This window comes from Neofelis nebulosa, chromosome 11, assembly GCF_028018385.1.
Source record: "Neofelis nebulosa isolate mNeoNeb1 chromosome 11, mNeoNeb1.pri, whole genome shotgun sequence".
NCBI classification, from domain to species: Eukaryota; Metazoa; Chordata; class Mammalia; order Carnivora; family Felidae; genus Neofelis; species Neofelis nebulosa.
The window spans coordinates 36,632,370-36,650,918 of NC_080792.1; the positions used below are offsets into that span (position 1 = coordinate 36,632,370).

The 18,549-nt window shown below is 38.5% G+C and overlaps 2 protein-coding genes across 20 annotated transcripts in view; one reads left to right on the top strand and one right to left on the bottom strand.

Annotated features, from left to right (window-relative positions):
• The window catches only part of KIAA1328 (KIAA1328 ortholog), a 365,569-nt gene extending 352,600 nt beyond the window's left edge, over positions 1–12,969 (bottom strand). For 5 of the 14 annotated variants that reach the window (XR_009250976.1, XM_058692244.1, XM_058692242.1 and 2 more), the window contains exons 1-3: positions 12,669–12,969; positions 6,217–6,252; positions 5,120–5,259 (exon numbers count right to left, since the gene is read on the bottom strand). Coding sequence is in view for 13 of the 14 variants with exons in the window: in XM_058692244.1 (XP_058548227.1) it covers positions 5,120–5,259; positions 6,217–6,252; positions 12,669–12,969 (477 nt within the window). In the remaining variant the exon portion in view is untranslated. Of the gene's footprint in view, positions 1–5,119; positions 5,260–6,216; positions 6,253–9,628; positions 9,704–10,506; positions 10,957–11,414; positions 12,355–12,435; positions 12,462–12,539; positions 12,632–12,668 lie in introns of those variants that run through there. The other 9 variants (XM_058692253.1, XM_058692245.1, XM_058692247.1 and 6 more) reach the window with 9 other exon arrangements.
• A 109-nt stretch (positions 12,970–13,078) lies between these two features.
• Positions 13,079–18,549, top strand: part of TPGS2 (tubulin polyglutamylase complex subunit 2) — a 65,634-nt gene continuing 60,163 nt past the window's right edge. For 5 of the 6 annotated variants that reach the window (XM_058692304.1, XM_058692305.1, XM_058692307.1 and 2 more), the window contains exon 1: positions 13,083–13,207. In XM_058692304.1, coding sequence (XP_058548287.1) covers positions 13,132–13,207 — 76 coding nt within the window. In that variant the 5' untranslated portion in view covers positions 13,083–13,131. Of the gene's footprint in view, positions 13,208–18,549 lie in introns of all 6 variants that reach the window. The other variant, XM_058692306.1, reaches the window with a different exon arrangement.

The window sequence follows — 18,549 nt, forward strand, 5'->3', positions numbered from 1 at the left end:
TATCTTAATTCAACTGCCTCTGGAGTTTCCAATGTGCAACGTGGGAAACCCAAACGAAGCCCAGCAATCTCCCCAAGTTGAGAAGACAGAGCTAGGCATCCACGAAGGCCAAGGTGTCTAGCGTTTGCAGGCCCGAGTACTGGAGAAGACAGAGCTGCACAGAAAGTGAGCTCCAGGGATCTGCAGAGGGGTCCCTGCACATCAACCACTGAGTACTGATCAGCATACGTTTATGAGGGGACCCACCAAAATCCAGGGAAAGAACAACTCAATGTGAGAATAATTTTTGCAGCTAATACAGTGCCAGGAATAGCTCATGCTCCCACCAGCCAGAGTGGAAAACCTTATAATTCAAGGGGCAAAAGCAAGAATACTCAGAAAGGTACTGTCTACAGTAGGCAAAATTAGCCCTATATTAAAAGCTGCTCTGGTGTCATCTTTAAAATCTTAAACCCAAGCTTCAGAAAGATCAAACTACTTCTAAATAACTTAACTCAGTCCCAGAAAAACAGCTCAAGATTATTTATAGAAACACATAATATTCAAAACTCAAAAAAAGGTATGCTTCACTTTGTTTGGTGGTATCCAATAAAAAACAAGCAGGCAGGTAATGAGGCAGAAAAATACAATACATAATTCGAAAATGGACTCAGTTGAAATCTCCCCATAAAGGACTCAGATGACAGAACTATAAACAAGAACTTTAAAAGTTACTATATTCCATATGCTCAAGCAACTAGAAGACCAAGCCTGTTAAGTAGACATGAAATATATAAAGAAAAACAAAAGACTCAGATTGAATTTCTAGAGATAAAAACATGGGCTTATATAAAAAATACACTGAATGAGATAAGTGGTAGATTAGACATTTCAGAAGTTGATTAATGAATTTGAAGACAAAGCAATATAAACTATCCATAGATAAACACAGAACAATAGCAACAACAAACTGAAGGAAAAAATGAGCAGAAAGCTGTGGGGTAAGCTTAAGTGGCCTACTGGAGTCCTCATAAGGCGGGGGGGGGGGGGGGGGGCGGCGGGGGAGACACAGTAATATCTTAATATGTAATGGCTGAAAATTTTCCCAATTTTATGAAAACTATAAATTGTCAAATCGAAAAGGCCCAACAAACCACAACCAAAAGACATATTTAGAAAATTAGTCAAGGTATACTATAATCAAATTGCTTGAAACCAGGGAGAAAACAAAAATCTTAAAAGTAGCCAGAGTTTAAACTCACACATATTAAATGCAGAAGAACAGAAGCAAGGGTGACGGCAGACTTCCCCCTCAAAAACAGTGCAAACGAGTAAATATATGCAATAATATTATTAAAGTACTGAAAGAAAAAAACTGTCAACTCAAATTCTATAACCAGTAAAAACGAAAGTGAAACACAATTGAAATAAAAGAAATCCAAACTGGAAAGGGAGATGTCAAACTATCTCTGTTCACAGATGGCATAATCACACATATAAAAAACTGTAAGAAATTCACCTTAAAAACTATTAAATCGAAACTAGTAAGTGAATTTAGAAAGGTTGTAGGATACAAAACCAAGAGACAAAATCAATTCTATTTCCATACACTAGCGACAAATAATCCAAAAATGAAATTAAGAAAATAATTCCATTAATAATAGAATCAAGGGGCACCTGAGTGGCTCAGTCAGTTGAACGCCTGACTCTTGATTTCAGCTCAGGTCGTGAACTCACGGTTTGTAAGACTGAGCCCCGTGTCAGGCTCCTGTGCTGGGTGTGGAGCTGGTTTAAGATTCTCCCTCTCCCTCTGCCCTTCCCACCGCTCTCCCCAACTCCCCCCAAAAAATAGCATCAAAAAGTATTAAACACTTAATCTTTAGAAATAAATTTAACAAAAGGGATCTTTACAAATAAATTTAACAATTTAACAAAAGATATGTACACTTTAAAACTGTAAAACATTGCTGAAAGACACTGAAGAACTAAATAAATGAAAAGGTATCTCACATACCATATTCAAGTACTAGAAGACTTGATATTAAGTTGAGAGTACTCTCCAAATTTATCTAAAGATTCATTGCAATTGCTATCAAAATTCAGGCTGACCTTAGTGCAGGAATTGCCAAATTGATTCTATGATCCCTACAGAAATTCAAGGGCCCAGAATAGCTAAAGTCTTAAAAAAGAAGAACTCAGAGGACTTACATTTCCTGATTCCAATACATAATTCCAAACAGTAATTAGCTTGTATTGGCAGAAAAATAGAAATGTAAAGCAATGGAATAGAATTGAGAGTCCACAAATAAACACTTACATTTACATGGTAGGAGATTTTCACAAGGGTGCCAGGATGATCAGAGGGAAAAGAATAATCTTTTCAACAAATGATGCTGGGACAACTGGATATCCATATGCAACAGAATGAATGTGGGTCACTATATACAAAAATTAAATCAAAAGGGATCAAAGACTAAATGTAGCATCTCAAATAATAAAACTCTTAGAAGAAAATATTGTTGTAAATCCTTGAGAACTTGGATTAGGTATTGATTTTTTAGATATGACAGGAAAGCACAGGCAACAAATGAAAACAAATGATAAACTGGACTTCAAAATTAAAACTTTCATACTTCAAAGGTCACCAATAAGAAAGTGAAAGAATGCACAAAATGGGAGAAACTATTTGTTGTTCATAGATGTACAAATAGGGACTTGAAGATGGAATTTATAAAGAACTCTTTTAACTTCCTCAGTAAGATGACAACCCAAATGAAAAGTTTCTGAATGGACATCTCTCTAAAGAACATACACAAATGGCCAAGAAGCATAAAGAAATGATTATTATTAGTCATTAGGGAAATACAAATCAAAACCACAATGAGATACCACTTCATACTCACTAGGAGGGTTGTAATAAAAAGAATAGCTATAAAATGTTGGCAAGAATGTGAAGAGACTGTAATCCCCAAACATCATTGGTAGAATGTAAAATGGTATAGCCACTTTGGCAGTTCATGCAAAGGTTAAACATAGAATTACAATTTGACCCAGCAATTTTACTTCTAGGTAAATACCCAAGAGAAGTGAAAACATATATCCACACAAAACCTTGTATGTGAATGTTCATAGTAATGTTATTCATACAGCCAAAAAGCCTAACAGCCCAAAAGTCCTTCAACTGGTGAATGGATAAACAAAATATATATTCAGCCATAAAAAGTAATGAAGTAATAATACATGATACAGCATAGATAAACCTTGAAATCATTATGCTAAGTGAATGTAGCCAGCCACAAAAGGTCACATATTATAGGATTCCATTTACATGAAATGCCCAGAATAGACAAATCTATAGAGACTAAAGTAGATTAGTGGTTGCTAGGGGCTAAGATGAATAGAGAATGGGAAGTGACTGCTAATACATAATGGAGTTTCTTTCTGGGATGATGAAAATGTTCCAGAATTAGACTGAGGTGATGGATCCACAACTCTGTAAATATACAAAAATGAAACAAAACAACAACAACAACAACAAAACACCCAAAAACCCAATGAATTATACATTTTGAAAGGGTAAATTTTATGGTATGTAAATTATATACCAATATGAAAAAAAAAAAAAAAAGACCGCTGACTATTTAAGCAAAAGAAATAACAATGTATTGGGGGGTTTTACCTATAGAAGTAAAATGTATGACAATATCACAAAAGTCAGGACATAGACTGCTGAAAGGTCCTCAAAATTCTAGGTGAAGTGGAAACTATAACTTAAAATAGGCTGTGATAGGGGCACCTGGGTGGCTCAGTGGGTTAAGTGTCTGACTCTTGATTTTGGGTCAGGTCATGATCTCACAGTTCAAGAGATGGAGCCCTGCACAGGGCTCCATGCCGACAGTATGGAGCTTGCTTGGGATTCTCTTCCCCTCTCTCTCTGCCCTCCCCCACTTACACGTGTGCACACACAACATAAATAAATAAACATCAAAAAAAAAATAGGCTGTGCTAAGCTAAAGATGTATACTATAATTCCCAAAGCCAGTGAAATAGCCCAAAAAAGAATTATAGTTAATAAGCCCTCCCAAAATACGGACTTAATCCAAAAGCAGGCAATTGTTTAGTATAAAATGCACAAATCATCACATGAAAAAAACACTTTCAACTTTTAATAAGAACTTGCAAATTCAACTACTATTCACATCTCAGTGTAGAGTGGGTACAATGAGGATACAAGTAACACAAGTAGGGCTTTTGGGCTCATCCCAGGTAAATCCTATAGATTTCTAAACATAACGATTGGCAACAAACCAGATATTGGAAATGTACTCAAGAACTGAACTGGGAACCCCTTCTCTAAAGGGGTTCGATAGTAAATATTTTGGCTTTGTGGGCAGACACTATGGTAGCAACTCTACCATTATAATACAAAAGGAGCAATAATACTAAAAGAGTAAGTGTGCATGTATTCCAATACACCTTTACTCACAAAATAGGCAGCAAGGAAATTAGGCCTATAGGTGATACATTGCCAAACCCTGACTTACCCTCTGGCTGGGGAGACAAAATGTAACAAAAAGTAAAATAAAATAAACCTATCAGGTAAGAGTCTACAGCAAAGGAATGTACAGATACTATTACAAAGGCAACGATGAAGGAGGAATCAATGACGGGGCTGTCAAGAGTCTTTATGATATTTTTAAAGTAAAGGAAATAATAATAATGTAGGGGAAATTTTCTTTTAACACAATTTCTTTCTTATATATAGAGGTTTATCCACCATCACCTAACAAATTCACATGAACAAAAATATAAAGGACACTTAATAAAAGAAAAATTCATTGTCAATTTGATTTACTAACTTCACATATATCAGGATGTAGGTCTTTTGAGACATACCAAGATAATAAATTTTACTTAACTAAGCCTGAAGGCAAACCTAGACATTTTAGATCAAAACCTTTGAGTAATCTACATACTTTATATTCATACCATGTAAAGTATCCCAGAATCCTCTGTACCTTTTAAGATTGCTTGTAGATTATCTAACGTTCTTTCAAGGACTCTTCTACCCTTATCTATCAGATATTGGTCAGCATTTATAAAGACTGAAGAGGAAGGGAAAAAAAGGGAAATTACTGACCTGTTCATCTACCGAGTCTCCTGCACCTTTTAAAGACTCCATGGAGACTGAAGCAGCAGTAACCTTGGAAGTCTTAAGTTTGACATCAGCTTTTGGACTCAACTTGTGTCTTGATCTGGCATTTCCTTCCGTAGAAATTCCTAAGGATTTCCATCAAACAAGACACTAAAATTATACCTTATTCTCTTAAACTCGCCCCCCCAGTAAGCACTTCTCCAATATCCCTCCTTACGGGACCCCACAGGGAAAATTCTACTTTATAAACTTCATTTTAAACCTCTTAATAAATAATGAATCATGAAAAGATTATGTTTGGAATACATTTAAGGTTCAACTTAAATATTTTTAAAAGGTGATGTGGAAATTCATAAGTCACATTAAAACTTATAAATCTTTTTTAAATATTTTTTTTCAACGTTTTTTATTTATTTTTGGGACAGAGACAGAGCATGAATGGGGGAGGGGCAGAGAGAGAGGGAGACACAGAATCGGAAACAGGCTCCAGGCTCCGAGCCATCAGCCCAGAGCCCCACACGGGGCTCGAACTCACGGACCGCGAGATCGTGACCTGGCTGAAGTCGGACGCTTAACCGACTGCGCCACCCAGGCGCCCCTAAAACTTATAAATCTTAAGATACAGTCAATATATACCTTAATGTAGGGGAAATTAAAAATCTGATTTTTAACATAGTCAGAGTATCTTCAGTGGTTCAGTTTAACACTCATTTAGTAATAACCGGTAAGCTTTAAGGAGTCTATCACATAAACCCTGTATCAAGAAGTTTTCACATTTTGCTTTGAACTACAAAATTTAGTCTATTATTTGCAATATAAAAAAGTAAGAATTTCTTGCTCTTTAAGAGATGAAATGAAATGTTCTACAAGTTCATCTAAAGCTTACTTGCCTGACCAGCCCATAAAATAAGGCAGTATTTCAAACCTTAGTAAGGTCAAACCAAGTTGTGGTTTTTTTTTTAATTACTTTCCAATGAATTGTTCTCCATCTAGTTATATCGGCAAAATGGTCCTACTGTTTTATTTTCTCCTAACACTTAAGAAGCAAAGGAAGCTTACGAAATTAATACAGAAAACCATACCTGGAACATACACTACTGATTGCTCTTCATCAGAAACTGTGAAGAAGGACATGAAGGAAAATACTAAAAAAGATCATCCAATATCCAAATGCTGCCTCTGTTCTGTACTTCTGTTATAATTTCTAATTTCTTTTGACCTGGGAATTTATAACTAGCTTTTAAAAACAAAATTAGAAAGCAATGCAACTGAAATAAAATGTAGTAAACTTAATCTTTTAAAGTTCATCTTTACATAGTCCCACTATATGTTTTGTGAAATTTTTGGGAGGTCTTCTTCCATAAAACTTTCACCCATGCTTATTTCCAAGTGAGATATCTTGGAATAATAAATTCTGCTGTGAAGTTCCTTTCATTACCTTTCCTTTTGTAAGCAAGAAGTTAAATGCACCAGTTTGTTTATGATTGGAGAACGGACAAGTTATTTTAGGCATGAATAAATAATTTCAAAATGAGCTTTAGCACTGAAGAACAAACACTGTTTGAGGGCAAGTCCATCACGCAAACACAAAAAGGTTTTATTCTTCTGCAGTGCATTCATGAAATGTCCCAGAAGCCCTGTGATTTAACAAGTGGAAGAAATTGAAGACAAAAAGAACTATTTTGAATTTCAAAAGGAAAAATTTAGAAAGGCTAAGATCATAATAGTGTTATAGAACCAATATAATAAGAAAGCTTTCTTTAAGAAACAAAATCTTATTCAGAACTATATCTAAATCCAGATAAGTCCACAATTTGATAACCTTCGATTACACTTCCGGGAAGTAAGTGTGTAAACAATTTTTTCCAAATGACCTACAAAATTCCTGTTTTCTGTTCTTTCATAAAATGCTTTCTTCTCCGAGATTTCTAGACAAATCAATTATTAAAAATTTCCTTCCAGGCAAAGGCTGGAGTAAAATAGTAGATTTAACAACATGTTAAAAAAAGTCAATATACATCACTTCAGGGTCACTCCTAGCTATGGAATCTTTTCAAGGAGGCTGATTGTTAAGTGCTCAGAATCTCCATAGGAATTTAGGAATACAAAGGGGGTGCTACTATGTGAGCCGCCAGGTGATTTCCAACAGCTCTCTGCAGCAGCACACAAATACTGCCACAGATTCAAGATTTGCGCTGATAACTAGTTCCTCTACACTTCAAATCCTCTCAGACATCAGGTATGGAGCTCAGAAAATGTTAAGGGGCACAGAAGACAAGTAAACAAACAAAATCAGACCCCACTAGGCTAAGGAAACTGACAGCAGCTAACAGGAGAGCAGAGAGAAAATTTACAAATTCACTGACACCCAATCTAAAAAAAGCCTTACAAAATGAAATTATGCAGCCTCTTCAACAGCAAAAACCAAGTCGTTTTTTATATCCCTTGGGACTAGTGCACATAGTAGGTTCTCAATAAATAATCTGCTGTTAGAGATACCCACATGGGAAGGTACCCAAGGGAAAAATATTCAAGATGATTCAGGACAAGCTCCATTTGGCAACATCTTCAATTAGAAGATACAGTAATGATGAATTTGCAGAATATTCTCCAAAGACAACCTATGGAAAGACTAACATAACTGAATCCTGGGAAACACACTAGACTTCCCTAGAACATTCATGAAGAAGACTGCTCACAGCTGGAACAGACCAGCCACTGAGGACCCAACTCAGCTGCATCACGATTTGGAAGCTCATCAAGTATCTTCTCTCAAACCTGATGCCACCTCCCACATCCTTACTCTGAGCTAATAACTTTGTTTCCTCTTTAGGAAAAGCAAACTGTAGAGATCTTTCATAAGCTTTATTTGCAGATGACATATTACATATAGAAAACCCTAAAGACTACAAATAAAACCATAAGAATAAATGAATTCGACAAAGTTGCAAGATGCAAAATCAGTATACAAAAATCTGTCATGTTTCTCTACATGAATAGAAACAGAAAAAGAAGAAAACAATCCCATTTACAACTGCATCCAAAAAGAATACAATACCTAAGAATTTAAAATTTAAACAAGCAGGTGAAAGACCTATACACTGAAAACTGTAAGACATCAAAGAAATTGAAGACACAAACAGAAACTTATTCCATGCTTATAAAGTGTAATAATTAATATTGTTAAAAATGTCTATACCAAAGCAATCTACAGATTCAGTGCAATCTCTATCAAAATTCCAATGTGATTTTTCATAGGAATAAAACAAACAAGCCTAAAATTTCTATGGAACCACAAAAGGCCCTAAACAGCCAAACCAATCTTAAGAAAAACGAAGCTACGGACATCATGCTTTATGATTTCAAACTACATTACAAAGCTATAGTAATCAAAACAATGTGGTACTGGCATAAAATCAGACAAAAGACGCCCATGATAGCTACCCTTTTCCTGCCTTTTCTTTATATGTCACCTATAATCATTGGGCATACAACATGTTTTACTTATTCATGACCTCATCTCATCTCACAAAAACATAAGCACCAAGTGGAGAAGGATTTTTCCCCTGGTTTTGTTCAATGTTATATCCCCTAATGTCAAATGCCCAGCTCGTAGTCAACTGTCTATGAAAGAATTAAAGTGATATTTAATTCCATGAAGCACTAACAACTTTTCCGTGTTGTCTTTCTCCCTTTATCCTGTAGGAATTCAGAACTGATCACCCCAAATGTCCACTTTGGCATGTGGATTATTTTGACCAGAAAACAATCAAGGCCCAAAAGACTCACAAAGAATTCTTGTCCCTGCCACTAATTGCCTAAAAGAATTTAGATGTAGGACCTGCTCCCAGAAAAGAGAATCACCATAAATAACTATGTATAACATAAACTAGGAGTGGTAGATAGGAAGGAATTTAGCAAAGTCTGTTTGTTAAATTCCTTTCTATGTCCCATTGTTTCTATATGGCCCAGGAAACATTTGTTTACCAAACATTTATCCCTTTTCACCTTCCTGTGAATTGCTTTCCTTGCCTTTAAAGTCCCAGACCCCTATTCCCTTCCCCTTAGTTTGGGATGACATATATACCTCATTTCGCTTGTCTTTGGAACTTCACACAGATATATAGATTCCCCATATATACGTAATTAAATTTGATTTTCTCCTCTTAATCTATCTCATGTCATTTTAATTCTTAGACCAGCCAGAATTACCTTGAAGGGTAGAGGAAAATGTCAAAATATGCAGGCAAAACCCATTAGCCACATTCATGCTAAATATCTTTTCAAATATAAAAATGCTAAATTAACCTTAACATGGGTTTTAAAAAAATAAACATAAAAATATTTGAAATTGCCTCCATCCAACCTATCCTTTGTAATCATTGGTAATCTATCTTCATTCAAGAACCCAAATAACTTACTTTCTTCAAATACAAAGTCTGAAAAATATACAAACATATTTCACAGGAAAAGTCAAAGAGACACAGTATATACCAAATGTCTACTGGACCTCTTACTGGGTTCTATGTGCCACCTCATTTCTACTTCGGCTTCTTTGGAAGTTCTTTACTAAGACAAGTACAGCAAATTATAAAGCATCCTTAAGGCTAGTACCAAACTCCAAATCCCCAGAATTAAAGCAGTAATTAGAAACCAAAAGTACAGAGGAAGGAGCATATCTATCTCAGATCAACAAAAGCTGAAGAAAATAAACTTGGTATTGCACAGCCTAATCTAACCTTTTTTAGTTTCACTTACCAGCAACACACGTATATGTATGTAATTATCATTGACCCAAATGACTTTCCTGGCTAGTATATTCTCTTAACATCAACATAAAGTCTCTATCTGTAATTGAATATTCAATGGCAGAGATTATAGCTACTGCAATGTTTTGACCAAGTCCCTTACAGTTCATATTTGTTAATATCAAGTTAAAAATACAGTTAATGAGGGGCGCCTGGGTGGCTCAGTCGGTTAAGCGTCCGACTTCAGCTCAGGTCATGATCTCACTGTCCGTGAGTTCAAGCCCCGCATCGGGCTCTGTGCTGACAGCTCAGAGCCTGGAGTCTGTTTCAGATTCTGTGTCTCCCTCTCTCTCTCTGCCCCTCCCCCGTTCATGCTCTGTCTCTCTCTGTCTCAAAAATAAATAAACGTTAAAAAAAAAAAAATACAGTTAATGATAAAACATTGGAGTGTATTACCCAATCAAATTTAGATACTGCAGAAACATTAATTTCTTTTGACATTACCAGGAACTATACTGAAGAAAAACAGTTTATGGCTGAAGGGGCATATTTTACTTGTAGATTTAACCCATAAAATGACAACATGGGATACTCACTGTTTACACAGTAGGTATAAAGACATACCTTGTGCCAAACATTACTGCTGAATCATACTGTGCAGGAGATGCAGAACTCATGAAACAGTAAAAAAAAAAAAAAAAAAAAGGTGATGTTCAGTCACAGATGATCTGTCCTCACATGACAGAAACATCTAGGACCAGGAAATTTCCTAGTCACATTTCTCTAATTGTTTAGGCAAAGCATTGAAAATCTTTCTTTTAACAGTGTGAAAAGAATACCAGATTATACATACATTCTTTTTGTTTTTTTTTCTATTGAAACTTCTATATAAAGCCTATGAGGTGGTCCAGGAAGTCATTAGTGTAATAAAGATCCAAAGACACATGATTAAACCAAATGATTCATAACTATCCTTATACTTTTTAGCAAAGATTCAGTAGCAAATTTATATTTGACATTGCTTTTGTGTCCTATGGAGATTTAAAATGAAAACATCTGAAGCTGGATGATAACTGGGCATTTTATGAAATAGGTGAGGGAAATAGGTAACACTAGTAACCTTGCAATTCATTTCAAATTATGGAATTTCTATCAAATTTAATCACCACTATCTTCCCCATTTGATTTCTACTACTCACTTTCCATGAGAAGATAAGTATTTTACATTAATTTTCAGAGTAAGGGTGAAAAGAGAGAAAAGAGAGAATATAGGACTTCTATGTGAAATAAGGAATAACTATATGACTAAGTGAGCATACAGGGCTGCTTAGACCAAGAATACAGTTTGTTTATTTACCTATTAACTTAATTAGTGGCACAGCAATACACTGCCCCCCCCCACACACACACACCACTTATACCGATGAGAACAAGTCCCTTGGTCATAGAGAAAGTTAAGGAATAACCACTGAAACCACGTAAGTGGTTATGGAAATGACTACACTAAAAAAAGCACCTTAGAAGCTGCTAACCTTCAAGTATCCATTGCAGGCATAGTGTTTCATGAGAAAAGACTCATCCCAATTTCCTGACTTCCTAATTCAGCCCAGTTCCCAATGCACATATTCTCTTTGCATCCTTCCTGATAAGAAAAAATATATATATTTAATTTGCACAGTGCACTAGTGTGTTTTCATCCACAGTATACGTGCATGATTTTACTTGTCACCCACCTATCAGAGACAAGTGGTAATTATGTTTACAAAGTATTAAACACTGAACAAGGAATGCAAAAATATCCCTCTCTACACATGACACTGTAATCCTAGTTCTATAACTCAATCAGTAAAACTGATAATTTTGTAAGTTTCACAGGGAGCTAAGTAGGACGTGCAGAAAATGATTCTGCCAAAGTTAACAGCAATGCTTCAAACAATGCTCTATCATCAATCCTAGCAAACAGACAAAAAGACTTGCCTCTGCAGGCACTCAGTACACGGACTGCCCTCTCTTCATGTAACACTTCTCTAACGTGATGTAACTTACTAGGACCAAAGATCAGGCGGGCACCGTCTATCCAAACCCAAGAAAGAATCAGTCTGTCACACGTCTCATCAGTTACTTAATTGGAAACACCACCACAGCGGTAAAGCTCCACAGCTTCTCCACCCCAAAACAACTCAAAAACTTCAATCCTGCCAGTGGGGACCCACAGTCCACATGAAAATCAACACTACTTCCAGCAGCAAAGACTTGCAACGCTTTTTATTCCGTAACCAGTACCACCAGACCACGTCCAGCCCCAACCTCTCCGAAAATCCCAGCAAGAAAGTAAATCATCACTGACAGGCCTTCGAAGTCCGACAAGGTCCTGACTTGCTCCTAACAACGCAGACCAAGGACAGTCCTAAACCAAGACAAAAAGGCTCCCTGTCCAGCCCACACCCTACCCCTCCTCCGCAGAGATTCAGCCCGCCCGAGGTCACCACGGTCAGAGGGACCCTCCCAGCCCCTGGCTGGACCAAGATTCTAGGCCATCTCTCCAAAGCTCACCGCCAAGGAGGGCTGGAAAACCTCAGTGCTGAGTCTCCAGCCTGGAGACAGAATCTGGCTCCCAGCTACCTAACACCCAAGTCAGGGGAAAGCCCGGCACCTACACGACGGCCGGAAAGGACGGCCCCGCCCCCAGAGATAGCATCGAGCGTCGCCCCTCCACTCAGTCCCACGCGACCTCTCGCCGCGTGGTGGAGGGCGCCGGCGCCCCCTGCCAGGCGGGCAAAGGATACAGTCCCGGCTCCAGAACGCCGCCGCGCCGGGGCGGGAGGGGCCCGCCACGTCCGCCATCTTGAAACAACCGCCACTCGGGGCGTCGCGCCGGGGCCGCCCCGCCCCAGCCTCCAGGCCCAGGCCGGATTGGCCGCACGGCACAGAGGCCCGCCCCCGCTTGCGCGACCGGCCCCGGCGGGGCGGAAGGGCCCGGGCGGAGGAGTCGCTCTGTCCAGGCGGCGTGGTGTGGCGCGACCGCCGGGGCCACGGGTACGAGCGCCGCACGGAACCACTACTCCCAGAGCAGCCGGGGCCCCCCATCTCCGCCTCGCCGCGCTCTCAGGCGCCGAGCACTACAACTCCCGGCGTGCCGTGAACTGGACGGCCGAGCTTCTGGGGCGGCGTCCAGCCGTCCCGCCCACCCCGCTCGCCCGCCGCGTCCCCGCAGCTGCCCCCGCAGCGCGCGGAGCCGGGACGCGAGTCATGGAGGAGACGCCGCCCCCAGGCTGCAGCAAGCCGCACCTGGAGAAGCTGACCCTGGGCATCACCCGCATTCTAGGTGAGCGGGCTGGGTTCCGTGGGGGGCGACTGCGGGACCAGAGGATGTACACTAGAATCAAGGAGGGGCGGCGCGACGCGAACCCTGTGTGCCAGCGGGCACCGCTGCTGTAACTTCCGTTGTTAAGGAGGAGAGGGGTCCCGGTGCGTGACTAGGCCAACGGAGCGTTTGCCGGTAGTGTGAAGACGCAGAGCTGGGAAGCTTGAAGGTTCCACTCCCTCCCACTCCCCAACCCAGGGCCCGGGAAGGACGAGCAAAGGCGTGCAAAAGGGAGACAGCGGGCACCTGACTGAGGGGCCGTTGGGTTTCCGGAGAGGCATTCTTGGCCAAGGAAGTATCCTTGAAACGCAAGCCCTTCCTCTGGTAGCAGAGAGCTGGGGAACTGTGCGTGCAGCCTTCCAGGGCAACAACTCCCATGCGCCTCCGGGTACCGCACCCCAAGTGGTTGGAAGGAGTCGAGGCTTGTGCCACTGAAAGGGTTAGTTTTTCCTTTATGGAACCTTTACTTAGCACCCGCCACTGTGTTAGACTCAAGGATTACAAAGATGTGGTGGGGGTGGGGGAGGGGAAGCAAAACACAACCTAGGTAAAAATCAACAGCCTAGGTACCCCTAGAAATGTGAGAGGCGGCCAGTAGTAATCTATTATTGCTCAGAAGTAGCACACAGCAGGAGGTGATTGACCTTACCTGGGGAGTTAAGAAATATGGCCTACAGGAGATGTTGCTAGATTTTGAAAGACAAATTGAAGCTGGCCAGATAACCAAGGAGGAAAAAGCCGAAGCAGGCCAAATGTTATGCTTTGATGCCTTCCCATCGCAGTTTTAATAAAATTCAAATTCTGTACTGTGACCCACAAGTCTGTTTTTGAGCTATTCTCCTCTTTCTGACCTTATTTTTACTCTTTCAGCCGCAGTGGCCTCCTTGTGTGTACCTTAAACTCACCAAGCTTGTTCCTGCTTCAAGGCCTCTTCTAGACCCTCCCCTTCTCCCTCCTGCCTTCCACGGCCCCCCACCCCTTATCTTCTTCTAAATGTCTTTCCCTCACTTCATTCAAATCGCATCAAATATCAGTACCTCAGAGAGGCCTTCCCTGAATGTAATTCTAGTAACGCCTTTCTCTATCATTGTCTTCCCTTATCTTTTATATATATATTTTTAATCCTTGTGGCTTTGTCACTACTTGGAACTGCTTACTTGGTTGCTTTTTTCATTTGCTGGTCTCTTCTTTAATAGAAGTCCACGAGTCTAGGAACTTTGTCTTGTTCTCCCTGGGGTTCCCCAGTGTCTACGGTAAATGCGCAGTGAGACGTGAAACACTATCATATGTTTGGGAGAAACGGTGAGCTTTAGAAATGAAGTTGTAGGATTGGGCAAGGAGAGATCTAATCATCAAGCACAACCATATCCTATCTCCTCATTTAAAAAGTTACTTTCTTTCGATTAATCTATTCAAGTCAGGCCAGCTAAATTTCCCTTAAGCTGTCAGTTCAATTTAAAGTCCTAAATAATTAAGTAACTGTCAACATTTCAAGTTTAATTTCTACATTTAGTATATTCTATCTGTTATTAAGCATTTCAAATGTCTGACACATCTGGTAACACAAGGCAAAACCTACCTAAGGAATTAAACTACTCTGGTAATTAAATTTATAGTGAAGCTCGTCTCCCATCAACAGTGTAATGCTCTTTGTAAATTTAACCACAACTTCATAATTTCGGTTAATCACAAGTCAAATATCAATTATATTTTTATTCTTTCACATTTGGCTTTTGTTTTAAAACATATTAAGAGGATTTTAAAAAAAACAAGCTGGCTGACATCCGTGGTGGGTGTGAAGTAAGCAAAGTACCATACCTAAATCTGCTCCCTAAATGTTGTGTGAAATGTTGTCCATAACTATGGCAATTCTATCCAGTTCCAAACCCAACATTATTTAAAGATAGAGAATGCCAAAAGTGCAAAATAACTATGAGTAAAAACAGAAAACAACAACAAATCCCAGCACTGTTCCAGTGCCAGTTGCTCATTGCTAGAAGATTCTGTGGCAAGCAAAGGCAGACCCAGAAAGGATGCCAGCAAAAGAGGCTAGTTGGAATGACAGAAAAATTAAAACCTGCCCCAATCTGAAAGTGCAACAGTAACAACTGGTAGAACAGAGTAGGGCTGCAGTAAAGTGACTTCAAAGTAGGCGCTGTCTAAAGGGTTGGCCATACAATTTAAAGGGACCGTATTCCAAATGCATATATTCTAGAGAAGAATATGTGCAAAATGGAAGAGTTTTTTGATAATTGATAATAAGAGGACAAAGAAAAGGGAAAGCTCACATCACTCCCCTATACACAAAAAACCTGCTGAAATATCTGGACTTTGCTTCAACTGACTGGAAACAGTGTCATTAAAGTAGACATCTTGTTAAACACCACAGTTTCACAAAATGGACAAGAGAAAAGTAGAACCTGTAGAGAATTAATGCTGAAGTCAGGAAATGAAATGCTAAACAATCAACTGAGGGAAAAAAATTTTTTTTATGATGACAAAATGTTTTCCTACTCAGTGGAACCTGGAGTAGGCAAATGTTACATTTGATAACAGATGATTATACAGACAGTGTGAAAAATGATCTGCATGAGATGCAACAAGATCAATTACAGCTGACCTTTGAACAACACAGATTTGAACTGTGTGGTTCATTTACACCTGGATTTTCTATAGTACAGTAGTTGAAATGTATTTTCTCTTTCTTATGATTTTCTTAACATTTTCTTTTTTCTAGTTTATTTTAAGAATACAGTATATAACATACAAAATATGTGTTAATTGACTTTATGTTATCAGTAAGGTTTCCCATAGTAGGCTATTAGTAGTTAAGTTTTTAGAGTCAAAAGTTATACACAGATTTTCAACTTCGTGGGGGTGGGGTCAGCATCCTGACACCTAACCTCTGTGTTACTCAAGGTTCATCTGTATAATCTATATTTCTCCATCCTAAACTTCTCTACTTTTTTTATAATTCTTTTTTTATCATTTTATTTAATTAATTTATTTACTTATGTTCATCATGATAAGTGTACTCTTTAATCCCCATGCCAATTTCCCCCATTCCCCTATCCACCTCCCACCTGGCAACCATAAGTTATTTCTCTATAGTTAACAGTCTGTTGGTTTGCCTCTCTTATTTTTCCCTTTTGCTTGTTTCTTAAATTCCACATATGGGTGAAATCATAGAGCATTTGTCTGTCTCTGACAAACTTATTTTCTTCTATCCATGTTGTTGCAAATGGCAGCGTTTAATTTTTTATGGCTGAATATTCCATTAGGTGTTTTATATGTGTATATATATATGTATGTAAATACATACATATACATATATATATATACACACATATATATAAATATATATATATACATATATATACACGTGTATATCATGTCATCTCTATCCATTCATCAATGGATGGACAATCACTTGGGCTGCTTCCGTGTCTTGGCTGTCGTAAATAATGCTTCAGTAAACGTGGAGGTGCATGTATCTCTTTGGATTAGCATTTTTGTATTCTTTGGGTAAATGCCCAGTAGTGCAATTACTGGATTGCAGGGTAGTTCAATTTTTAATTTTTTAAGGAACATACTGTTTTCCATACTGTCTGTACCAGATTGCATTCCCACAAACAGTGAAGAGGGATCTTTTTTATCCACAGCTTCACCCACACCTTTCTTTGTTGTTGATTTTAGCCATTCTGACAGGTATAAGGTGATACCTGATTGTAGTTTTGATTTGCATTTCCCTGATGATAAGTAATAATGAGCATCTTTTCATGTGTCTGTTGCCCATTTGTCTGTTGTCTTTAGCGAAATCTCTATTCATGTCTTCTGCCCATGATTGGATTATTTGTTTTTGAGTATTGAGTTATACAAGTTATTTACATATTTTGGATATTGATCCTTTATCTGGTGTCATTTGCAAATATCCTCCTCTAGTCCATAGGTTGCCTTTTAGTTTTATTGATTGATTCCTTCACTGTGCAGAAACTTTTTATTTTGATGTAGTCCCAGTAGTTTGCTTTTGCTTTTGCTTTTATTTCCCTTACCTCAGGAGACATATCTATAAAAATGTTGCCACAGCCTATGTCAGAGAGATTACAGCCTGTGCTTTCTTCAAGGATTTTATAGTTTCAGGTCTCACATTTATTTTTTTTAATGTTTATTTATTTTTGAGAGAGAGAGAAAGTGGGAGAGGGGCAGAGAAAGAGGGAGACACAGAATCTGGAAGCGGGTTCCAGGCCCTGAGCTGTCAGCACAGAGTGTGATGTGGGGCTCAAACCCATGAACTGTGAGATTATGACCTGAGCCGAAGTTGGGCACTTAACTGACTGAGCCACCCAAGTGCCCACGGGTCTCACATTTAGATCTTTAATCCATTTTGAGTTTATTCTTTTATGTGGTGAAAGAAAGTGGTCCGGTTTCATTCTTTTGTATGTTGTCCAGTTTTCCCAACACCATTTGTTCAAGAAACTGTCTTTTTCCCATTGTATATTCATTCCTCTTTTGTCAAAGATTAATTGACCATTTAATTGTGCATTTATTTCTGGGTTTTCTGTTCTCTTTCAACGGATACTTTTTCCCAAAAAACAAGTATGAAGCAGAAGAAAACAGCAAGTCTAAACTCCAGACAGAATTAAAATACATAAACAAGCATCTGAGGATATGAAAAACTACCCAGAATCAGACACTCAAAAACTAAGAACAGAAATAGAGGGGAAAAAAAGGAGGGAAAATGAAAAAACAGTTGTATAAACTCAGACTATAATTTGAAGGAAACAAAGTTCTAAATAAAGGGTGAATTATAAGGTATCATAAGGAGACTAGATTGAAGTGAATTTAGTCTAGAGCATTGAAGAAAAATAGGAAAACAACCAAGAAAGCTACATAAAAAAGTAAAAGGGTCAAGAAGGAAGGGGAAATGGAAGATAAGCAAATAAGGAATGCTATTCATATTATTAGAGTCTGTGAAGAGCAAAAACAAAATAGTGGAACAGAAATAATACTTAAAATTATATTAAAAACTTTCCAAAAATGGGAAAAGATCTGATTCTGAAAGGGCTTCCTGAATACCTGGAAAAAAATTAACCAAGAACTATCAACTTTAAGACATACACTAGTAAAAGTAAGATCAGAGATAAAGATGAAATCCTCAAGGCCTCAAAGCAAAAACACAAATAACTTACAAAGTCAAAAGAATTAGACCAGCATCAGACTTCAAAAACCAGCATACCAAGCAAGGTAAGAATAAAACAGTGTTTTTAGGAAACTCAATGAAAGAAGATGTGAACCAAGGATTT